Source organism: Carettochelys insculpta, chromosome 1, assembly GCF_033958435.1.
Source record: "Carettochelys insculpta isolate YL-2023 chromosome 1, ASM3395843v1, whole genome shotgun sequence".
NCBI lineage: Eukaryota > Metazoa > Chordata > Testudines > Carettochelyidae > Carettochelys > Carettochelys insculpta.
Window position 1 is genome coordinate 8,896,076 of NC_134137.1, and position 24,474 is coordinate 8,920,549.

Genomic DNA, 24,474 nt, shown 5'->3' on the forward strand with positions numbered 1-24,474 from the left:
TTGCAGGAGTTTGAGAATGACATGGGCCCATGCTTTTCCTGTGATCCTCAGTGAAGAGATTTCCCTGTAGTTGTTTCAGTCACCCTTGTCGCCTTTGTTTTCATAGACAGTGATGATGTTTGCATCCCTCATGTCAAGTGGGACATCACCTGCTCTCCAACATTTTAGGAGTAAATTGCAGAGGAAGCGGGAGAGCACAGCCTTGTTTGCCTTCAGGACTTCAGCTGTAATTCTGTCATTTCCTGGTACTTTTCCATTGGAGAGAGCATTGAGAGCTTGAGAATGTTCCTCCACCATAGGCTCTGCATCTATCTCCGACATTTCTGTAAGAGTTGGGATGAGGTTGTCAAGTTGTATTGTACACTCGTGGGAATAAAGGTTTCAATACAATTCAACCCTCTGGATATCTGCAGCTTTTTGTCTGTGATCGCCTTTCAATTTAAACGCTTCAGTGGGGTAACTTCTGTAATGTTTGGTAGAAAAGTTGAGTGTTCCAAAGTTAGACTTGGCACATTCATATATTGCATCTCTCAGCACGGACCATGTTTCATCAATGCTTTGCCAGTTGGATTTGTGTACCATTTTGTGGGTGAGATCATCTGTGAAGACAGAGCATTTCAACGCATCTCTGGTATGGAGGGTATACAAGGTATTTTTAAGGTTTCTGCGGGAACCCACTTTCTGCATTCAGAGTGTCAGAGTGGAGAGGAAGCCCTGACAGCATCCCTGGTGTATCCTGTTTTCACCATGCCCATTGAGATCTTGGCATAGGTGTCTGGGTTTGTTTTGCTGCTTCATAGTTTTCCCAGTACAGCTTCATCCCCCAACACAGCAATGAGGTCCTGGATCTCCTGCACAATCCATGCCGGAGCTCTTCTGTGACCCTGGGAATTCATGGCCAGATGTGCGGCTGAGCTGTACAGCCTGATCCACTCACCATGATGGAGAAAGAGGAAACGAAATTCAAACTTGCCCAGGTGGAGGTGAATTTACACACATGCATCTCAGAACTCTGGGTTCTCACTGACCAATGGCAATCACAGCGGGTGGGGTGACAGTATGGCACAGGTGGCACACCCCAGCCAGACCATTGCATCTGCCTGCCTGATTGCTGCTTAGTGCATGCATTTGTAGGTGATGCCTGAGCACTGGGTGAGGAGCCCACCACCCTCTTCATGTAGCAGAATGCCCCAGCCTGATCTTAAAGGAGTAGCACTCTGAGACACACCTCCTTACTTTCATCTCTGCTTCACTCTTTGGCTGGCCCCAAGGACCAGACCTCTGGGTGTTGCTAATTTACCTCCTTTGAGATCAGCTTTGCAGGTACATTACAGAAGGGGGAGTGGCTTTCTCTAGGACTGACAAGTACGGATGCCCTCTCCATTTCTTCTCTGAGGCCACACCTAATGCACCATCTCTTGCTACTAGGCCTTTCCCTGAGCTTTTCCCTTGAAACTCTGCCCTGGTGAGGCAACACCTGGGATTTGGTGAAAGTGACTGAGGCACACAAGGACACTGTGGGGAGCCAGACTCTCTGCCTTCCCTGGGAGTGGTTTCTTAGGGTGGGAACATAGACTCAGGGCTTCCCTCAGGCCCTCCAGAATCTGCCAAATTCTGGTGCAGAGTCTAGGACTTTTCACAGTGGCTCTGGGCCTATTTCAAAATAGTTTGGCTTGAGTTCTGATGTGCCGAGTGCCAGAACCCCAAAAGAGTAGGAGCAAGGGAGGAAGAGCTGTAACCAAGGAAGGGGCCTGCAGGGGAACAAAGGAGAGGAAGATGAGCACAGGGTGGGAGACAATGGGTGGACTGTAGGGAACAGAGGGGACGGGGCTTGTACCTGTGTACCACTTTTGCCTTTTGAAATGTTCCTGACATTATTGAGCTGGGAAAGGAACTAGAGTTGATGTAGGGTGAGGGAGATGAGGACTGTTTCCACCCCATTCCATGCATGTGAGGCAAGGAAAGGAGGGCAGCGGAGGGAGTCTTGGTCTGGCTCTAAGTTTCTTGCTAGCAATCTGCATGCCAGACCCATAATCACACACACACACATCTCTCAGCTCTGCCTCAGTGAGGAGTGGGATCAGCTGGTGTGTTGAGCGCACAACTATCTGAATGGCTTTTCCTGGCCTTCGCCATTACACAGGTCTCTGACTTCATTCAATTGAAAGCACCTGAATGAAGGCAAAGGGGAAGGGTGAGTATCTGTACCCCTTAAATGGCCCCATCCATAACTAGTGCAGAGCTCATGGTTCATGCAGCACCCGTAGATAACTAGCTCCCAGGTCAGGACGGCACGTGTAGAACAACCCTGCAATTTCCTTCAAGGTCCATGGCTGTTGAACCTGAGACAGAACAGTATCAGACCAGGTGTAACGATAAAGCACATCCGCGTCCCTGGTCTTTATTGACGGTATCAACAGGAATTCTGAAGCACCTTGGCCCACCAGGAACAGTGGTTCTATGGAAGTGCTGCTGCCTGCTGTGGTCACTTTTGCGCACTGCATATTCCTCCCTCACCAGCACTTTTCCCTTCCTTCGGGTCCTAAACACAATGTGAGTCTCTTTCAGCTGAATGGAAATCAGTACCTGATGTTGTCTTGAACACAAATTATCCATATCCCATGTTTTTTGTCTTCTGTTTCACTAGTGCTTGAGCTGAGTGATAAACTATTATCTGATGAACACCCTGATGACTCTGGCTCGAAGGTGTTTGCTTTTCACACTGTACACAATTGGGTTCAGCAGGGGTGGGACCAGAACAGACATGTAGCCCAGGAGAACACTAAGCATGGGAGAGTAGCCCTTCACAAATCTGAATATCACGGTCAAGCCAATCTCTGGTATGTAGAATATCAGGACTGCACAGAGGTGGGAGACACAAGTGTTCAGAGCCTTCATGCACTCTGTGCGGGACACAATGCTAAGCACCGCACTGAGGATCATCACATAAGAGAGGAAGATGAGCAGTGAGTCCAACCCCATGGTTAGTAGTCTAGCAATCAAACCATAGACGCTGTTGACTGTGATATCTGAACAAGCAGTTTTCATGACATCCTGGTGCAGGCAGTAGGAATGGGAGAGGATACCGATTCGACAGTATTGGTATCGTTTCAAGAGAAGTGGGAGTGGGAGTATCATGGCCAACCCCCTTAGTACACACAACAGCCCCATCTTAGTTACTCTTGGCAGGGTTAAGATAGAGGCATATCTCAGAGGGTCACAGATTGCAATGTAACGGTCAAATGCCATCAACAAGAGCAGAGAAGATTCAGTGCATTGAAGAAAATGGATGAAAAACAGTTGGGCAAAACAGGCATTGAAGCTGATTTCTCTGTAGTTTAACATGTATATGCCCAGAATTGTTGGCATGGTGGCTATCGATAAGCCAATGTCTGTGATGGCCAACATGGATAGAAATACGTACATGGGCTTATGGAGGCTTGTGTCTTTTCTGATGACGTGAAGAATGATTGAATTTCCTAATATTGAAAGAGCATATGTTAAACAGAAGAGTATAGAAATCCAGAGATGGACGTCTTCAATTCCAGGTATCCCAGTAAGAAGGAACAATGAGGAATTGAATTTGGTATTATTGTTAGCTGACATAATGCCCTGGTCAGTTCCAAGGAGTTTTGAATTTTCCTTCCTGAAAGGAAAAAGAACAGGAGACTGTCAGATGATATCTAGAGAAAAAAACGTTCTTCTCTAAATTCAGGCCTGGAAACTACCCAGAACTCCAGTATGACACCCCCACCATCCGCACCCCCCACACATTGAACCCCTGCCCTCCCCCCACAAAACCAACCAACCAAAAAAAAACCAACCAACCAAACAAACAAAAACCACCCAACAACAAAAGAAACCCATATTTTTCAATTTAAAGCAACAGCGGGAATATTGGCACTTCCAGACTCAATCAGATTTAGTCAAGTGACGTTAGCTAGCTGGATGACCACTTATGATGAGTGTGGCCACGTTTCACATGGTCCCATAAAGTTTGTTTCCATCCTTCAGTTCTGGGTCTCAGAGTTCTGAGCTGTTATTTATGTGTAATTTGCTCTTAAATGTCTTCTAAGAGCCGAGTAAGCAGTGGACATGTTGGTAATATGCTAGAATATGTTGACTTCCCATCACCCGGCATATTTTCTCATCCATGGATCTGGTCCTAATGGTGCCAGAGGAGAGAGGTTCAACCTGTAATGAGCTTCTGTGGGTAAGACCCACTTCATCAGACCCATGAAAGCTCATAACCCAACTATTACTGAGAAATGTTCAGTCCTGTTAGCCATAGGCACAGCTGGGGAAGTCTGAAGGCTCTTGGCCTGCCTGGGTACAAGTGGAAAGTGAGAGAGCAGTATGGACTATTTGAACACACTCTTATTTGCCCATACTGCACTGTATCCCTGTTGTTCAATGAAACAGTATTTTGCTTGAAGGAGGTCGGCTGCTCATTCTCTTGGACTTTCTGGGTAATCACACTCAAACTACACTGTACTATAGCACTGGGCCCTGTGTCAGGGTGGGAGGATTGTGGGATTACAACCCATGTGAGGGTATGTATGGTAGGACGTCTGATATCACCCACTGAGAGACCCGAGAAGGGGCGGAGATGTTTGTAGACATACAAACCTCGGGCAGAACTGCTGAAGTCCTCATCCAATCAGGAAAGAGAAATATGCCCTATCGGAGTGGTGTCTAAGAAGCAACGGAGCTCTGAATTCCTGCATTCTTGATTGAACCGGAGAAGAAAGCATTTGAAAATACATTCCTTGATTGAACTTCCAAGAACAAATAATCTTGAGATGGTTTTGGGACCTAGTCACTGGCATTCCGTGGTGTGTCCTCTCACAAAACCCTTTGCACTGCCAGGCTCACTGGACACTGAGTATTGAAGAAATGGGAGCCACTGAGAAATCCTAATGCAAGGCATTGGACCTTTACTGCTTCTACCTATATTTGAATAGCAGATTTTCCTATAGCTCGACTGACCTACTGAGGACCTTTGACGATGTCAGGAGGGATTCCCAAGCTGCCTCATGCTGCCTGTCCTCCATCCACGTCACTGACTCACCCCAATGCTGAGCTGAGTCCTCTGTTGCCGCAAAGAACATCCTCAAATAGACACAGCTGGTACCCTCTTCCCTTCTCTTTGCATGTTAAAGACAGTGAAACCTGCCAACGTACCCAGTTCCTGGTAAAAGTGGAGTACTGGCACCAGAGGTTTTCACCCAAAGTACAAGATGAGGTCACACAGGCGGCAGTCAGTGTGTGTTCAGATAGGGAGGCAAATGCCTTTATGAAGCATGCTGGCACATTGCCCTGGGGACCACTTGGTCATCAGGGAACTTCTGCTGCTTGGCTTAACCTCATCAAAGCCAATGGCAAACTGCATTTGTTTAATATCACCACCCAATCATAGGAGCAGATTTCTCCCTGCAGTTCCGTTTCCTGCATTACAAACTCAAGGTGCAACCCAGGGAATGGACGTTCCATTGCGATCCATACTTAGAAATTTCCCTTTCTCATAACTCAAGCTAGGAAACAGGCAAAATTGTGGCTTCATGAAAACAAATATATAAATAAAAGTCATGGCCACTCATTTAAAGTACAAACAATATGCACCAGAGCCCCAGTTTGACATCCTACTATGACCACGGCGTCTGAGCAGTAAAGCTTCATGGAAACTACTCTCAAAAATGACTGATCTGCCCAAATATGGGTCCTGTTTTCACCACAAATATTAACGTTGCTAACAGAGCTACCTGGTATTGGTCAGGTCATAACTGCTTAGGGCAGAGGGTGAGGAGGCGTGGAGGTGCCTGAGATGGGGGTGCTGAAAGCAGGGGGAGGGGTGCACAAATAAAGACTAGAAGGAGAGTGGGGGTTCCTAGGTCCCACTGTCACAGCAATGCTGGTGAAGCTCCAGCTGTAGCTACTTCCAGAGGGCTAGGTCAGTGTTCCCCGCCCAGCAGTTCCTCCAGAGTGGGCCAGGGTTGTGCTTCCCAGCCAGTGACTTTTCCTGTGGGGAAAGGGAGAATATTGGGCTACACACTCATTGGGTGGAAGCAACACCCAAATGCCAGCTCCAGCCTCCAGGTGCAACCCCTGCTGCCTTTCCTGCCGTGTGCCTACAGGGGGCAGCAACCTGGGGTCTGTTTCTGCCCTGATGATGCCCTCCCCCATCCTGCAGCTGAACTGGGGGTGGGTGGTACTTGCCAGTGCCTCCCCATCAGAAGCCTGCTGGGGGCCAATGGCCTAAGGGCTGGTCCTGGCCTCCAGCTTCCCCCCCACTCTAGACATGGTCTTGTGGGGTGATGCTATGGAGGCTACCCCCCCACCAGCATCCAGCAATCCCCTCCATCCTCCAGGCTGTTTGGCAGAGAGCTGTCCAGGCTGTGTGGCCACTGAGGGCCAGCCGCAGCCTCCAGAACCTCCCTATGCCTTACAGGCTGTATGGGGCGGGGACAACTCCATCAGCCACCCTTCACAGCCTATAGGCTGTTGAGGTGGAGGTGAGGTCCTGGGAGCCACCTTCAGATTCCAGCATCCCCAGTTTGGTCTGAAGGCTGGTGGTAGGGCAGGCTGGTTCTTCATAGCCTCTAGTGACTCCCACCTGCTGCCTCCAGGCTGTCAGGTGGGGGCAGGCTCTAGGGCATTGCTGCCCTCCATCAGCCCCTCCACAGCCTGCAGGCTGTCTGGTGAGGGTGCATGTTCCCAGGGGCTGATGGCTACAGCTCCCTCCCATTGTGTACAGGCTGTCTGTGCAAGCCAGGCTTTGGGGTGCTGTGCCTGCCAGCTGCTCCAGCCACAGCCTGTACCAGGCTATGGGGGCAGGCTTGCCCCCTTCTAGCTGCCCCACCCAAATCCTGCAGGTTGTCTAGATGGGGTCAGGTTCTACAGGGAACTGCAGCCTCAAGCTGCCCTTCTCGAGCTGCCCCCACTTTATCAGTCTGGATCTGGTGCCAGCTCCTCCCAGCTGTCTGGCTTGATGTCTACTTCCCTGAGGTCTCTCTTCAACACATCTTTGTAGTGCAGCTGGGGGCATCCGGGAGGTCTTTTGCCAGAGGCTAGCTCGCCATACAGGATGTCTTTTGGGATCCTTCATCATTCATCCTGTGAACGTGGCCAAGCCAGCAGAGCCGCCGCTGCCTGAGGAGGTTGTGCGTAGTTGGGATTCCAGCTTGTTCAAGGACAGTAGTGTTGGACACTTTGTCCTTCCACGATATTCCAAGGATGAGCCTGAGGCAGCACACGTGGAAGACATTCAGCTTCTTTTCCTGGCAGTGAACCATTAATAACCACTCTCTGAGACCATGAAGGAAGTTGTAGGGCTGTTCTTCAGGTGCAGTCCTGACCTGAGTGCTGGTTATCTGTGGGTGCTGCGTGGTCCATGAGCAGTGCACCCGTTGTGGACAGGGGCCATTCAAAGGGCATAGACGTATACCCTTCCCATATGCCCTCAGCCAGGAACTTGTCACAGACATGAGTAATGGAGGATGGCAGGAGAAGCCATTCAGGTGATAGCTCTGCACACAGCTCACCTGCTGGGCCCAGTCATTAAGTCCGTCATCCTACAGCATGCCTAGTTCCTTTCCCAGCTCAGCAGATTCACACTAGTGTAAGCAACGTTTCAAAAGCCAAAAGCAGGACACAGGCACAAGCCCCGTCCTTTCTCTAACCTCCAGCTCACCCTTTGTCTTCCACTTTGAGCCTGCACCCTCTGCTCCTCTCTTCTCCTTGAGGCCCCTTCCTCTGGCCCATTTCTTCCTCCAAGACCTCACCCCTTTCCTCCCCTCCTTTGATCTTCTACCTCTCTGGAGATCAGAAGCTTGAGCCAGGCTGAGAAGCCCCAGAATTGGGAAGAGAGTGGAGAACCCGAGGTAAGCTCTGAGTCTGTGTCCTTGCCCCAAGGAGCAACCCCATGGAAGGTGGAATGTCTGGCTGCCCAGGGTGGCCTTGTGTGCTTTAGTCACTTTCATCAAAGCCCAAGACCGGCCTCCCCAGTGCAAAGTATTGAGGGACTTGAAGGGCACAGGAAAAGGCCTAGTAGCAAGAGATGGGGCATGAGGCGGGGCTTCAGTGAAGAGATGGGGAGAGGCCATCCCTCTTTGTCAGTCCCTGAGGGAGCCACACCACTTGCTGTCATGCACCTACTAGCTGAGCTCATAGCGGGGGATTAGTTACACCTTGTGTTCCAGTTCTCAGGACCAGTAGAAAAGTGAAGCAAACAGAGATGCAAGTAAGGAGGCACAGCCCAGTAAGAAATCTGGCATCATTCCACCCCAGAGCCATGCAGATGATCGCAGCAGATGGAAGTAGGAACTATAAAAGGGCCTTCAAAAGGGTGAGCTGAGGATCACACAGCTAGCAAAGGAGAAGCGAGCCCACAGAAAGCACAGCAAGGACCTGCCAGACACCCGTTACATATTCAACAGATGCAGCAAGGACTGTCACTCTCGTGTGGGTCTTCACAGTCACAGCCGACGCTGCAAATGAGGATGCCAAATGGAACTACGAAGTGCGCGATCCATAGTCTACCTAGACTGAAGGATGCTACTACTACTACTACAATCATGCTGGAAGTGACTAACAAGTGGAGTCATGCAGAAGTCTGTTTTGGGACTGTTTCTGTTCATTATCTTCATCAAGGATGTATTGGCATAGAGTGTACGCTTAGTAAATTTATAGATGATACCAAGCTGGGTCAGGCTGCAACTGCTTTGGAGGAGAGAGTCATAATTCCAAGTCATACAATCGTAGAATTCGAGGGTTGGAAGGGACGTCAAGAGGTCATCTAGTCCATTCCCCTGCCAAAAAGCAGCATCAATCTCATCTAAATCATCCCAGCTAGGACTTTGTCAAGCTGGAACTTAAAAACTTCTAAGGATGGAGATTCCAGCACCTCTCTTGGTAATAAATCCCAATGCTTCACCACCCTCCTGGTGAAATAGTTTTTCCTAATATCCAACCTACACCTCTCCCTCTGTAACTTCAGAACATTACTCCCTGTTCTATTGTCTGTCACCACTAAGAACAGTTTCTCCATCCCCTTTAGACCTCCTTTCAGGAAGTTGAAGTCTGCTATCAAATCACCCCTCAGGCTTCTCTTCTGCAAACTAAATAAGACCAGATCTCTCAGCCTTTCCCCATAGGTCCTGTGCTCCAGCCCCCTAATTGTTATCTTTGTCCTTTGCTGAACACTTTCCAGTGAATCCACATCCTTTCTATACTGGGGCACCCAGAACTGGATGAAATACTCTAGATGTGGCTTCACCAGTGCCGAGTAGAGGGGAATAATAACTCCTCTAGATATGCTGGAAATGCTTCTCCTAATGCAACCTGATATGCTGTTAGCCTTCTTGGATACACAAGCATACTGTTGACTCATATCCAGCCTCTCATCCACTGTAATCCCCAGGTCATTTTCTACTACACTACTACTTAGCCAGTCAGTCCCCAGACTGTAACAATGCTTGGGATTCTTCTGCACAAATTATCTGGACAAAGTGGAGAAATGGTCTCAAGTAAATAGGATGAAGTTTAATAAGGACAAATGCAAAGTACTCCATTTAGGAAGGCATAATCAGTTTCACACATACAGAATGGAAAGCGACTGTCTAGCAAAGAGTACTGCAGAAGGGGCTCTAGGAGTTATAGTGGACCACAAGCTAAATATTAGTCAACAGTGCAATGCTGCTTTGAAAAAAGCACACATGATCCTGGGATGCATTAACATGAGTGTTGTGAGCAAAAAACAAGAAGCCACTCAATAGATATTCTGAAGTGGGAGTGGCCACCCATAAAGCATTTTAGTTGCTAACTTCCTTCTGCACTATGGCCATCCACCAACAGTAACTCTTTGTAAATGCTGCTGCCAGCATTGGTATATTTCCACCACTGCAGATTCATCCCTCACCAGCCCCATTCCCTTAATCCAGGCCTTTGACCCAGTCTGAGTCTCTCTGCAGAATAGAGATCAGAAGCTCTTGTTGTCTTGAATATAAGGGTCCAGGATGGAGTAGATGGCCATAGCCAAATATTTTTGTCTTCTGTGTCACTAGTGCTGGATCTGGGTGATAAACTGACCTTTCACTTGATGAACCTCCTAAAAATTCTTGCTCGAAGGTGTTTGCTTTTCACACTGTACACAATTGGGTTCAGCAGGGGTGGGACCAGAACAGACATGTAGCCCAGGAGAACACTAAGCATGGGAGAGTAGCCCTTCACAAATCTGGATATCAAAGACAAGCCAATCTCTGGTGTGTAGAAGATCAGGACGGCACAGAGGTGGGAGACACAAGTGTTTAGAGCCTTCATGCACTCTGTGGGGGACACAACGCTAAGCACTGTACTGAGAATCATCACATAAGAGAGGAAGATGAGTAATGAGTCCAACCCCATTGTTAGAAGTCTAGCAGTCAAGCCACATATGCTGCTGACTGTGATGTCTGAACAGGCCATCTTCATGACGTCCTGGTGCAGGCAGTAGGAATGGGAGAGGACACCAGTTTCACAGTATTGGTACCGTTTCAAGAGAAGTGGGAGTGGGAGTATTATGGCCACGCCCCTTAGTACACACAGCAGCCCCATCTTGATTACTCTTGGCAGGGTTAAGATGGAAGCATATCTCAGAGGGTCACAAATTGCAACATAGCGGTCAAAGGCCATCAACAAGAGCAGAGAGGATTCAGTGCAATGAAGAAAGTGGATGAAAAACATTTGGGCAAAGCATGCAGTGAAGCTGATCTCTCTGTAGTTAAACATGTATATGCGCAGTATTGTTGGCATGGTGGCTGTCAATAAGCCTATGTCTGTGATGGCCAACATGGATAGAAAAATGTACATGGGCTCATGAAGGCTTGTATCTGTCTTGATGATGGACAGAATGACTGAATTTCCTACTATTGAAATAACATATGTTAAACAGAAGGGGATAGATAGCCAGAGATGGACGTCTTCAAGTCCGGGTATCCCAGTAAGAAGGAACACTGCAGAAATGAATTTGGTATTGTTGAGAACTGACATAATGTATTGGGCAGGTCCCAGGAATTTTGAACTTTCCTTCCTGAAATGAAAAAGGAGACCAGATGATAGTTTGTGAAAAATTGTTTTGCCCACGGTGCAGTCCTGGAAACTACATGGAACTCCAGAAAGATCTATCTCTCTCTCTCTTTCTCTCTCTCTCTCTCTCTCCCTATCTCACACAAACACACACACCCACATCACACCATCCAACTATAGTTTTGGATTAAAAGCACGGTTAGGACAGTCGGTACTGCTACATTTGATCAGCCCTGCAGTACATTTACCCAGAGTACAGTCCAAAGTTCTAGATGCTTCAGGTGAAGGTGAGTTAATTCCTGCTAAAGGCAGGTGTGAGATAGCTTGCTCCAAGTGATAGCTTCCCCTTTACAAGGACAGGTAAGCCTCATATTGTGGTATAAACCAAGAAAGAATAAAGCCCTTTTGAGTTTTTCTTTATTTTCATATGAAGTTTTGCTACTCACTTAAACAGCCCATCCCTTTGTGAATCCTGGTAATCTCTTGGGTCCATTGATAACTCTTTGTGGTTATTCTAAAAACTACTTGTGTCCTTGTCCTCCGCGGGTTTTTTTGCAATTGTCACTTTACCACCAACACCCTTCTGATTCTTCACAACTGAGTGTGACCCACAGTATCTTGTGTGAGTGTGGTGGAAATGGTCATTCTGTGTCTCTGTTCAGAACTGAAACCATTTATAAACATGTTTAATTGACTCATTATATATATATATATAGATAGATAGATAGATAGATAGATAGATAGATAGATAGATAGATATATCTAAATCAAATAATTTGTATTCTCAAGAGAGGATATGTTTTATATAAAATATTTATATATATATTAAATATCTCCTCTCTTGAGAATACAAATTATTTGATTGCATCCTTGAAACAAACATGGATAAATTATTAAGGACAGGCTGACTACAATGTTGTGACTCCATAATTCCATCTCTGCCTTTGATCTGAATCGGGCTCTATTAGCTTCCCATACCTAGTTTCAGAGGGTTAGGGATTTTAGGCTGTAGCTCCACAAACAACAAAGCATTCTTCTAGTACCTACAAGACTTACAATTTTATTCATTACGTACAGATTGAAACTCTCTAATCTGGAACTCTCTCATCTGGCAACGTCCATAATTGGGCATGATTTTAGTTAGTTGAATGACCACTTAGCCAGAGTGTGGCCAAGTTTGTTGTGGTCCCATTACGTTTATTTATACCCACCAGCCCTGGCTTTCAGCGTTCTGTGCTGTTATTTAGCTGGAATGTACCCTTACTTGTCTTCTACAAGCCCAGAAAGCAGTGGAGGGTGTTGGTAGTATGGTAGAAAATATTGACCTTCCATAATCCAGCATATTTCCTTGTCTCCCACCCATCAGGTCCCGATGAGTCCAGATTACACAGTTTCAACATGTAATGAGATTTTGTGGGCAAAATCCATTTCAGCAGACTCAAGAGAGCTCATAACCAACTGTTACTGAGAAGTCTTTAGTGTGACAGACACAGGTGCAGCTGGAGAAGTCTGAAGGCTCTTGGCCTGCCTGGGTCCCATGAGGGTGGAAGGGTCAGAGAGGAGTAGAGACTGTTATTTGAAAACACTCTTAATTGCCTTCATTGCTTTGTATTCCTATTGGTTGACTAAATAGTAGTTTGCTTGAAGAAGGCCGTCTGCTCACTCCTCTCACAACTACTCACAAACTCACAAAGGGAAGAATCACAGTGGCCAGACTCACTTGGACTTTCTGTGCAAGCACAGCCAACCTGTAGCGTGCTGTAGCCCCGGGCCCAGTCTGAGGGAGGGAGGATTGTGGGACTCCACCCCATGAAAGGCAGGAGACAAGGTCTCACATATCCCACTGAGAGAAAAGAGAAGGGATAGTGAAGCTGGTAGACTTATAAATCAAGGACAGAAATTCTGGAGCCCCCCGCCAATTAGGAAACAGAAATATGCACTATCGGAGCTGTGTCTAAGGAACAACACAGCTCTGAATTCCTGTCTTCTCAATTGAAGCAGAGAAGAAAACATCTGAAGATAGATTCCCTGATTAAATTTCCAAGAGCTAATAAATTTGCGAGGGTTTTGGGACTTAATCACTGGTGTTCCGTGGTGTGTCTTCTCACACAGTCCTTTGCATTGTTAAGTCCAAAGGACACTGTGTATTGAAGAAATGGGTCCTTTTGATAAATCCTAACTTGGGACATTGGGCTTTTAATTCTCCAAGCTCTATTTGAATATTAGATGTTCCTGTAGCTTGGATAACCCACTTAGGAGTTTTTGGCAGATATGGTGATGGATTCCCAAACTGTCTAGGGCTGCATATCCTTCATCCCCATCACTGAGTCTCCCCTTTTTCCAGCTGAGTCCTCTGCTGCTGCACAGAATATCTGCAAATGGAAACAGCTGGTAACCTTTTCCCTTCTCTTTGCATTTTAAAGACAGTGAAACTTGCCAACATACCCAATTCCTGGAAAAAAAGGAGTTCTGGCCCCAGAATTTTCACCAACTCTACAAGGTGAGATAGTACGGTCATCAGGCAGTGTCTGTTCAGATACAGAGGCAACTGCCTTTATGTAGCATGCTGGCTTATGCCCTTGGCGGCCACTTGGCCACCTGGGAACTTCTGTTGCTTGGTTTCCTGTGCACTAGTTTTAAGCCTATCACAGACAATGGCAAACTGCAGGTGTTCAGCATCACTGCCCAATTACAGGAGCAGATTTCTTCTTGGAGTCCCCTTTCCTGCATCAAAAACTCAGGGTGCGGCCCAAAGAATGGACATTGCATGGGGAGCCACACATAAATATTTCCCAAACACACACCTCTTAGAACTGGAAGGGACCTCAGGAGATCATCAAGTCCAGTCCCCTGCCCTCTTGGCAGGACCAAACACTCTCCCTTTTCTTTTTTTTGTCCCAAATCCCTAAATTGCCCCCACAAGGGCTGAACTCAGAAGATTGTGTTTCGCAGGCCAATGCTCAAACCACTGAGCTATAAATAACAGTCATGCTCACTAATTAAAAGCATAAACAATTTGCACCAGCGGCCCAATGTAACATCCTACTCTGACCATGTAGTGTGAGCAGTAAATTTTCATGGAAACTACTCTCAGAAAATGACTGATCTGCCCAAACACATGTCCTGCTCTCACCAGAAACATGAATAGTGCTAGAAGAGTGGCCTGGTGTTGGTCAGGTCAAAACTGAAGTAACTGGTTTGAAAACGAATGAATAATGCATGTGCTTTTTCAATACGAGTATCTTTCAAAAATGACCAAAAAGAAAGGCCGGAGTGAGGGCTCGGTGTCAGCAGGAGTAGAGGGTGGGCAGCTCAGGGTGGAGGGTGGGGAGGTGTGGAGGTGTTCAAGATGGGAGGTGTGAAAGCAGGGGGTGCAGTGCACAAGTGAAGGCCAGTGAGCATGTGCGGGTTCCCGGGTCCCACCGTTGCGGCAATGGTGGCAATGCTCCAGCAGCAGCTACTCGGAGAGGGCCAGGACTGTTGTCCCTGGCCAGTGACTCCTCCTAGGAGGGAGTAACCAGGAGTGCACACATGTTGGGAGATAAAAGTACCCAAACGCCATCTCCAGCCTCCAGCCACTCCCATTGCCTTTTGGTTATCTGCAGGGGGCAGCACCCTGGGGACTATCTCTGGATTGCTGTCCCCAACATGCAGCTGCTGTGGGCAATGGGGGTGGAGGGCGTTCCTTGTCCAGTGTTCCCTCCATCCTGTAGCCTACTGGGGGGATGGTAGTTTGTGGGCTACCCCGGTCTCCAGCTGCCTTCCTCTCTGCAGCTGGACTGTCGGGGCACTAGGGGGGCTACTCCCAGCATCAAGCAACCCCTTCCAGCCTGCAGCCTGTTTGGCAGGGTGATCTATGGGCTATCCAGTGACTGGGGGCCAGCTCTAGCCTCCAGAGCACCCCTGTGCCTCGCAGGCTGTCGGAAAGGGTGGCACACTGGAGGCTGCCCCCCATCAATCACCCCCCCCTCAGTCTGTAGTCTGTTGAAGTGGGGGTGAGGATCTGGGGGCAGTCACCAGACTCCAGCATCCCCCCTTTGGCCAGAAGCCTGGGGAGTGGTCTGGTTCTTCCCAGCCTCCAGAGACTCCTACCTGCTGCCTACAAACTCTCTTGGGGGTGGGATGGCAGGATCTGGGAGCTGCCCCACCATCCAGTAGCCCTCAGCTGCAGTCTGACTAATGAGAGGGCTGGCTCCAGAGGTCTCCCTGCCCAGCAGCTGCCTCTCACAATGTCCAGGCTGGGTGTGCAAAGCCACATGCTGGGGTGCTGCCCCACTCCACGGTTCTGCCCACAATCAGTAGGCTGTCTAGGCACAGCCAGTGTCCTGGGGCAGGACTACCCCCCTTTGCTTTCCCACCACCATACTTCAGATTATGTGGAAGAAGCAAGGACCTGGGGGGTCTGCATCCTCCAGCTGCCCCCACTGTTTTCAGGAAGGCTCTGGTGGCCAGGCCCTGGGGGCTGCCTCCTTCCAGCTTCCATGACAGTGTGCAGGATGTCTGAGGTTGGCCAGGTTCTGGAGGCTTCCCCACTCTCCAGCAGCCCCTCTCTCCAGCAGCTTCCCCTCTGGCCTGTAGGCTCTCCACTGGGAATGCAGCCACTGGATTTGGAGCAGGGGACTAACTTTCCTGATCTTTGTGGCAGGGAAGATGGCAGAGCTGGCCTTACTTCTGTGCTGCGGCTGCCCCCTTTGGCCACTTTCAGTGACTCTTCTCTGTTCTCTCCCTTTTGCTTCCCTCCTTTCTCTGTGCCCTCCCTTTTCATGTTCTGGGAAGCACTCTCATTCCTATAATTTCCCATGTTCCCCACACAACCAAAGACTGACCATGGTTTAAGTTTAAGAAGAAGCCACACACCAAATGTTGGGGTTCTAGATCTTATGGTTTTGGAGGAGTTCTTAAATAAATCTGGCACCAAAAGACACACACACATTCTGAAATACATTCATATGGACTATTTTCTGACACTGGAAAGAGGAGTAAAAAGCAGTCTCTATTGCTTATAGAGTTTCTCTGGGATGCCAGATCTTAATTTGATTAATACTGAAAACATGCAGAACTGTAAAAATAAGCAATAAAGACACACAGACAGCAACGAAATCAACACACAGAGATGACTATACTGAAAAGACAAAGGAAAGAAAAACAACAGGTGATTTGTAGTCAGAATTTTAAAAGAGGGTTAGGGACCCACACTATACAAGTGTGACAGAGACTTGTAGAAAGAGGCAAAGACCTCCTGGCTTGAAATTTTCACATTGTGTGTGTCACCAACTCAAAGAATAGAGCTCCGAGGAGTGTATTAACACATGGCTTTGGCGTTTGCATATGGATCCTTCTTCAAATTTCTACTTATGAGTCAATGGTAGTTCTCTGACCAGCCATAACAAGACCAGGTAGCAAAGATCTGGCCTCTATGTGTTTACAGCAGGTCTCCACAAACAAATTCTAAAACTTGATGGAAATCACTTGTCTAGAATTCAATGAAAATAAAAATGTCGAACAAATAAATAGTATTCATAGTAAATTTATTCCATTTTTTTTACAATTTACTATGTATCAATGACAGAGGATTTAAAAAAAAAGTTTTGTTTCGTATCTGCAACACTCCAAAAGAATTATGCTTTTTAAAGAATCCTTTCTTTTCTTACCTTAAGCCATTAACACTGATGTAAACATCGTTTGAAATGTAAACATGCAAAAATCGTAAGTTAGGACCACTGCTTTTATTGTGCTTGTGTACTGGCACCATTGCAGCCCCAGCCATGTGATTGGCTGAAAGTAGGGGGTAGAGAGCCAGCTGACTAGCAGCTCTTATTTTTTTTTTAATTTTTGTTTACCAAACATGGCACTGATTACAGCTCTCAACATCCTTTGGCTCCAGTACTCAGTCACTAAAGCCTGAATCCTGCAAACTCCTCTGAATGGGAGTCCTCTATATGCGTAACTGCACGATCAGTATGTAAGAGTATGTCTACACTAGGTAACTAGGTCACATTTGTTAAGGTCATTTTGTTAGCACCCAAAGTTGACGGGGCATGTCCACACTGGCACTTGAAGACCACACACAGTGTGTCCCCAATTAGGGTTGCGAACTTTGACTGTCAGCAATGCATGGTGGGTTCCTATCCCACATTTTCTACTACCCTGTTACATTGTGGAATTTTGTCCCAAGTGTCTGAAGAGACAAAAAATTCTGTGTGAGTTCTGGTGTGTGTCATGAGAAGCCCATAAAGCAGTTGTCTCCTCCAGCTCCTTTTGGAAAGCAATGGTAAAAAGCGTTTTCACTCTCTTTCCTCATATCCATGTAGCCAAGCCTGGGTTGGAACCTGAACAGCTTAAAAGTGTTGTGACAAATATTGTGAGCACCTCATTCATTGTGCTGCTGCACATGTAGATCCTCAACCTTAGAAGCATTGAAGACTCTGAGGACATGGACATACCCAAATGTGAATCCCTGGAGAGGAGGAATGGGGAGATGCTGGCTGCAGTTGGGCTACAGCTACACTTGGGGAAAACTTTGAAAAATGCCATGCTAATGAATATTCAGTGCCTCATTAGCATGCTGCCAGCTGATGGGAATAAGGGGATTTCAATGTTTGCAGGGTCCTTTCGAAAAGGGCCCCATGTAGACAAGTCATGAGTAATTGAAATGCCGCACTTTCGAAGTGCTGTGACTGGCAGCATGCTAATGAGGCACTGAATATTCAGATCCTCATTAGTATTCTCCTATTTGGCCAACAGCATGGCCCTTTCGAAATTTTGGCCAAGAGTGTCCTCTGCCTTGATGTTTTGTACTGCGCCTGTTCTGGGGCCATGAAACAAGCTCAGACTGGTGGAGCATCATTCTTTTGCAGGTATGAGTCAATGAATAGTAGGTACAAAACTTCTGCATGTGAAAGGCCTCTTTCATGGAGCTTTGCGAATTTTTCCCTCCGCCACCCTTAAGTGCTGCAAGGGGATGTACTCTGGCAGTTCAGAATTGAGTGACAATAGTGTTGTGAACGTTTGCTATACCTGACAGTTACTGGTGAGTGGGCAATCAATTCGGAGTGGGAAAATCTACAGTGGGGGCTGCTGTCATCCAGGCAGCCAAGGCAATCAATAACCTTCTATTAGGAAAGACAATGACTCCAGGAAATATGCAGGATATAGTGGATGATTTTGTTGAGATGGGGTTCCCTAACTGCGGTGGGGTGATAGATGGAACAAACACACACCCCGAGCTTGGCACCAGACCACCTTGTCACATAGAGAATAAACTGCAAGGTGTACTTCCCCATGGCATTGAAGGCATTGGTGGATTACAAGTGCTGTTTCATAGACATCAATGTGGGATGGTTGGGAAAAGAGCACATCTGTCTGGTCAGAAAGCTGCAGAATGGAATTTTCTTTCCAGACCAGAAAATCACCATTGGAGACATGGGGATGCCAACAGTGGTCCTGAGTGACTCAGCTTTCCCTTGTCCCTTTGTCGGTTAGACCTCAGCAAAACCAGATTCCCCACATGGTGGCAGCCTGCTGTGTGCTCCATAATTTATATAAAAGCAAGGGGTGGAGGGATTTCGTGCCAGGCTGGAGGGCAGAGACAGATCACCTGGACAGTAATTATGAGCAGCCAGACACCAGGGCAGTAAGGAGAGCACTGTGAAGGGCATTGACGGGGGAAGGGACTTTGAAAAACATGTTTAGGAATGACCAGACACCAACATAACAAACATGCCCGTTGCTCTTCAGGAAGTGCTCACAATTGATGTGTGCTGACCTGTGAATCTTGTAAGCCCACTCCTACCCCACCCCCATATCACAAGCAATAAAGACACTGCTTGTGCAAGCTTACTCATTTTTATTCAGGGGAGAGTAGTGAGTTCATATCAGGGGTTTCAGGGGTGGTAAACAACAACATTTTGCCATCTCAAGTGAAGGAATGGAAGCCTTCTGCTCTCAGAAGCATCCCTGGGATTAGAATGGAAGGATGCCTTTGACAGCCCATCCTCTGCATTCTGGCATGCCAAAGGGAGAGGATAGGCAACATGGTAAAGAGGGCATGTGGTTCAGCATAGCCCTCTCTGTGCATAGCTCATAGCTCTGTGCACCTGTACCAGGCACCTCATGAGTTCTTTTTGCAGTCTCATCAGCTGCAATATCTGCACCTAGTTCTGGTCTTCATGCTGTCAGTGCTTTCCTTCAGTTAGCCCACCTGTTCTCCAGGATAGTTCTTCTCAACACATTTAACTGTGCCCTGGGCATGTAAGTGGCTTTCACGTGCTCTAGGAACATATCTTCCCACTTTGTTTTCTCCATTGAGTCTGTGCCAGTGTAATACATGGTGGGGGTGGGAAGAACGGTGGTCAGAAAGTCCGCTGTTGAACACACTAAAACAAACGTATGTAAAAGACAGATATTAACATTAAGGAGATAAACTTTTACCATCTACCTAAAATATAACAAAACACGAAGGATTTTCAAGAAAGAATCTCTGTGGAACACAAAAAGGTTGTGTTCCATGCAAGGACAAATTTTGGCTTTTAAACATCCTCTGTTCAGCAAGTACTGCAGAGACCTCTTATGGAAGCTGCCTGTTTCAGTTTGCGTTCAGTCATGGTAAGCCACAGATTGGGACATGCTGCTAAGCCTGTACTTGCAAACACAGTTTCTGTAGCTGTGCTTGCTGCAAGTGGGTTGGGGGAAGTCTTAGGTGGCAGTTCTGGTTGCCATGTGCTTCTTCTCTTTACTTTACTCAGGCATTGCAAATGTGTCTTGTTCCATTAGTCTCTCACTGTTGCTCTGTGTCTCTCACAGTTGCCGTGTACTTCTGATCCCCACCGTGGTGGGACAGCAAAATTTCCCTTTTCCTCCTTGGGCTTCTGTGTGTTTGCAGATTTCACAGTTGCCACATGCTCCCCACACTTGGTTGGGACAGTGAAAGTTTCCCTTCCCCCAGGAGCCCTCGGCAGGGAAGGAAGCAGAGAGGAAGTGGTCCAGGCATGGTGGAGCTTCTTCCTCTGCTTCCTTGAGGTTGAAAAAAGATATATTAGCCTCCTTAGAACAATAACCTCTGGTAAGGAATGGATGCTGACTGAGTGTGGGCAGAAGGCTGGTTGATTAGCTGCAGTGCTGTGTGGTGCAATGATGCCAGCTTATTTAGTGGTGGCTTGGCAAGAAAAGGTGTCCTACCAAGGATGCCGGAATCAGGCACTTCCCGGCTCCAAAAACTCAAAAACCTAAAACCTTATGAGAATTTTTAAAGAGCTCATTTGTGAGAGCTTCATGGAGATGTGCAAGAAGGATCAGGACTCCAACCCCAGACACATTAATAAGATGTTATTATTGTTATTATTATTATTATTATTATTATTATTTGGTGGGGAGCACGTGCACGTAGAGCACCTGCCACAGGTAATAGTCAATTGCCTTAACCCTCTTGTAGCAAGACTAAAAATGAGAACTCACAAGAAACGCCCTCCTTGCCATCAAGATCCAGCTGTGAAACATCCTGGGAGGAGAGAATGAGACACAGTTATCAGATGTTCCTGGCTGTGACATCAGTTGCTCTGTCTGCTTGCTGACCACTATAGTCCTCCTTGATGTTCCCAGAGGCTTACTGAGGAATCTCCTTAGAGGTATGTACAGACTGTTTGGGGTTACTGGTGGGGTTCTCCCTCCCCATCAGCCCTGTGCAAAATCCCATGCAGGTGCTCATAGAAGCAGCATGTTTTCGGCAAAGACCCAGAAAGTATTTTCTGCTATCTTTGTCTTTTGCTATGCTTTCCTGAGATCCTTTATTTTCATGCGGTATGGCTGGGCATCCCTGGTGCATCTTGTTTTCACCATGCATTGTGAGATCTTGCCATAGATGTCTGCGTTTGTTTTGCTGCTTCATAGTTTTCCCAGTACAGCTGCATTGCCCAGCACAGTGACAAGGTCCCGGATCTCCTGTACACTCCATGCTCAAGCTCACCTATGGCCCTAGGAATTCATGGCCAGATGTGCTACTGAGGTGTGCTGCCTGCTTCTCTCGCCGTACAGGCCACAAAGGAAATGAAATTCAAACTTCCTGGGCATGGAGGGGAACTCACACACATGCATCTCAGAACTCTGGGTTCTCATAGACTAATGGCAACCACAGTGAGTGGGGTGACAGTCTGGCACAGGGGGCACACCCCCAGCCAGCCCGTTTCACCTGCCTGACTGATTGCTGCTAAGTGTAGGAGCTTGTAGGAGACCCCTGGGAGTTGGGCTAGGAGTGTGCCCTCCTTCACCTGTAGCAGAGCACCCCAGCCCGCTCGTACCGGATCGGCAGTCTGGGACACACCTCCTTACTTTCATCTCTGTTTGCTTCACTGTTCGACTGGTCCCAAGAATGGGAACTCTAGGTGTAGCTAATCTCCCCAATCCTGAGAGCTCAGCTTTGCAGATACCTGACAGAAGGGGGAGTGTCTCCCTCAGGGACTGACAAGGAGGGACGGCCTTTCTCCAGCTCTTCTGCTGAGGCCCCACCTAATGCCCCATCTCTTGCTACTAGGTCTTTCCCTGTGCTCTTCCATGTCTCTTGAGACTGCCCTGGTGAGGCCAGACCTGGGTTTTGGTGAAAGCAACTAGGGGATACGAGGCCACTGTGGGGAGCCAGACTCTGCATCTTCCCTGGGGTTTGCTCTTTAGGGTGGCAACATATACTCAGTGCTTCGCCCACAATCTTCAGTGTCTGCACAATTCTTGTGAAGGATCTAGGGCTTCTTACAGTGCTTCTGGGTCTAGGTCACCACAGTCCGGCTCTAGCTTCTGATTTCTAGGGTGGCAGAACCCCAAAACAATAGGACGAAGCGGTGAGGCTGGGGAAGAAGAAATGGGGCCAAGGAAGGGGCCACAAGGAGAAGAGAGGAACAGAGGGTGGGGACTCAACTGAGCTGGGGGACCTCGTGCATATGTCCCACATTCACTTCTAAAACGTTGATGACACTGAATATGGATTGGCTGAGCTGGGACATAAATGAGCAGCAGATGCCATGCGGGAGATCTATCTGCACACCACTCCATGCGGGTGAGGCAACACGGAGAGGACAGGGGAGCGATAGCTGGTCTTGGTCCAGGTTTCTTGTCAGCAATGTGTGTGTTAGATACATGATCAGACACGCAGCTCTGCATGGCCCCAGTGAGGAGTGGGCTCAGCAGATGTGTTGTGTGTAGAAGTATCTCCTGAATGGCTTCTCCCCGTGTCCTCCATTACTAGAGTTTCAGACCTGACTCAGTCACAAGCACCTGGCTCAGGGCAAAGGGGAGGAATGAGTATTTCTACCCTTTGAATGGCCCCTGTCCACAACTGGGGCACTGCTTATGGACCATGCAGCACCCACAAATTACTTGACCCAGGTCTGGTCTGCTTTCACAGAACATCCCTGCAAGTTCCCTAGTGGCCTATGGACGTTGAACCTGAGACAGAACATTATGAGGACAGGTGTAATGAGAACCACACCCACATTCTTTCTCTTTATTGACTGTATCCTCAAGAATTCCAAAGTGGGAGGAACCACCATTACAGCTTTCTGGGGGCCAACCTCCCACCAGCACCATGGTCATCCATGAATAGCGACTCTTCTGCAATGCTACTGCCTCCCTTGGTCTCTATTCCCCACTGGCCATTCCTCCCTTGTCAGCTCCTTTCTATTGCTCCTGGGGCTCTGGACCCAGTGTGAGTCTCTCTGTGCAAAATGGAGACCAGTAGCTCATGTTGTCTTGAATATAAGGATCAAGGATGGAGTAGGTGGCAATGGCCAAAAATTTTTGTCACTGGTGCTGGAGCTGGGTGATAAACTGACCTTTCAGTTGAGGAACACCTTGATAATTCTTACTCGAAGGTGTTTGCTTTTCACACTGTACACAATTGGGTTCAGCAGGGGTGGGACCAGAACAGACATGTAGCTGAGGAGAACACTAAGCATGGGAGAGGAGCCCTTCACAAATCTGGATATGAAAGACAATCCAATCTCTGGTGTGTAGAAAATCAGGACGGCACAGAGGTGGGAGACGCAAGTATTCAGAGCCTTCAAGCACTCTGTGGGGGACACAATGCTAACCACTGTACTGAGAATAATCATGTAGGAGAGGAAGATGAGCAGTGAGTCCAACCCCATTATTAGGAGTCTAACAGCCAAGCCACAGATGCTGCTGATGGTGATGTCTGAACAAGCTGTCTTCATGACGTCCTGGTGCAGGCAGTAGGAATGGGAGAGGACACCAGTTTGACAGTATTGGTACCGTTTCAAGAGAAGTGGGAGTGGGACTATCAAGGCCACCCCCCTTATAATACACAAAAGCCCCATCTTGCTTACCCTTGGCAGGGTTAAGATGGAAGTGTATCGTAGAGGGTCACAAATTGCAACATAGCGGTCAAAGGCCATCAACAAGAGCAGAGAGGATTCAGTGCAATGAAGAAAGTGGATGAAAAACAGTTGGGCAAAACAGTCATTGAAGCTGATCTGTGTGTAGTTAAACATGTATATGCCCAGTACAGTAGGCATTGTTGCTATCAATATGCCTATGTCTGTGATGGCCAACATGGATAGAAAAATGTACATGGGCTCATGAAGGCTTGTATCTGTCTTGATGATGGACAAAATAAAAGAATTTCCTACTACTGAAATAATATATGTTAAGCAGAAGGGGATAGAAAGCCACAGATGGATGTCTTCAAATCCAGGTATCCCAGTAAGAAGGAACACTGCAGAACTGAATTTGGTGTCATTGAGAGCTGACATAACGTACTGGGCAGGTCCAAGGAGTTTTGAACTTTCCTTCCTGATAGGAAACAGAATAGGAGACCAGATGACAGTTGGAGAAAAATTATTCTGCACTGAGCGCAGACCTGGAAACTACCCAGAACGCCAGAAAGATTCCCCTCCCCCACACCCCAACACACAAAACGAAAATCCCATAGTGTTGGATTTAAAGCACGGTTAGGAAGGTCGTCACTGCCAGATTCGATCAGACCTGCAGTACATTTACCCAGTGTACAGTCTCAAGTTCTACATGCTTCAGGTGAAGGCAGAAGAAGCTCTGTGAAAGGCAGCACTGAGATAACGTGCTCCAGAGATAACTTTCCCTGACTAGCATCCTTTGGCCATATATTGTGGTACAAACCAAGAACAAATAAATCCTTTCCAATTTTTGTCTTTATTTTTAATTTGTGTTTTTGTCACTCATTTGAGCTTGTCATCCCTTTGTGAATCCTCCTAATCTTTTGGATCTATTGATAACTCCTGGTGGTACTTCTACAAGCTGCAAGTGTCCTGTATGGGTTTTTTGCAGTTGTCACTTTACTACTAACACCTTTCTGATTCTTCACAACTGAGTGTGACCCATAGTATTGTGTGAGTGTGGTTAAAAATGGCTTTTGTGCTTATCTGTTCAGAACTG

General features: G+C 47.5%; 3 protein-coding genes across 3 annotated transcripts; all 3 read right to left on the reverse strand.

Annotated features, from left to right (window-relative positions):
- Nucleotides 1-2,670: 2,670 nt before the first annotated feature.
- LOC142003068 (olfactory receptor 51G2-like) lies at nt 2,671-3,606 on the reverse strand. The gene has a single exon (XM_074979726.1). It carries the CDS (start codon nt 3,604-3,606, stop codon nt 2,671-2,673), a length of 936 nt encoding a protein of 311 aa, XP_074835827.1.
- Nucleotides 3,607-10,089: 6,483 nt separating this feature from the next.
- On the reverse strand, nt 10,090-11,025 carry LOC142003076 (olfactory receptor 51G2-like). Its single transcript, XM_074979737.1, has one exon. The coding sequence runs from the start codon at nt 11,023-11,025 to the stop codon at nt 10,090-10,092; it is 936 nt and encodes a 311-aa protein (XP_074835838.1).
- An 11,855-nt stretch (nt 11,026-22,880) lies between these two features.
- LOC142007681 (olfactory receptor 51G2-like) lies at nt 22,881-23,816 on the reverse strand. The gene has a single exon (XM_074984370.1). It carries the CDS (start codon nt 23,814-23,816, stop codon nt 22,881-22,883), a length of 936 nt encoding a protein of 311 aa, XP_074840471.1.
- Nucleotides 23,817-24,474: the final 658 nt, after the last annotated feature.

Coding starts and splice junctions, on each gene's coding strand:
- LOC142003068 (XM_074979726.1), bottom strand. CDS start 3,606: ATGTCAGCTAACAATAATACCAAATTCAATTCCTCATTGTTCCTTCTT.
- LOC142003076 (XM_074979737.1), bottom strand. CDS start 11,025: ATGTCAGTTCTCAACAATACCAAATTCATTTCTGCAGTGTTCCTTCTT.
- LOC142007681 (XM_074984370.1), bottom strand. CDS start 23,816: ATGTCAGCTCTCAATGACACCAAATTCAGTTCTGCAGTGTTCCTTCTT.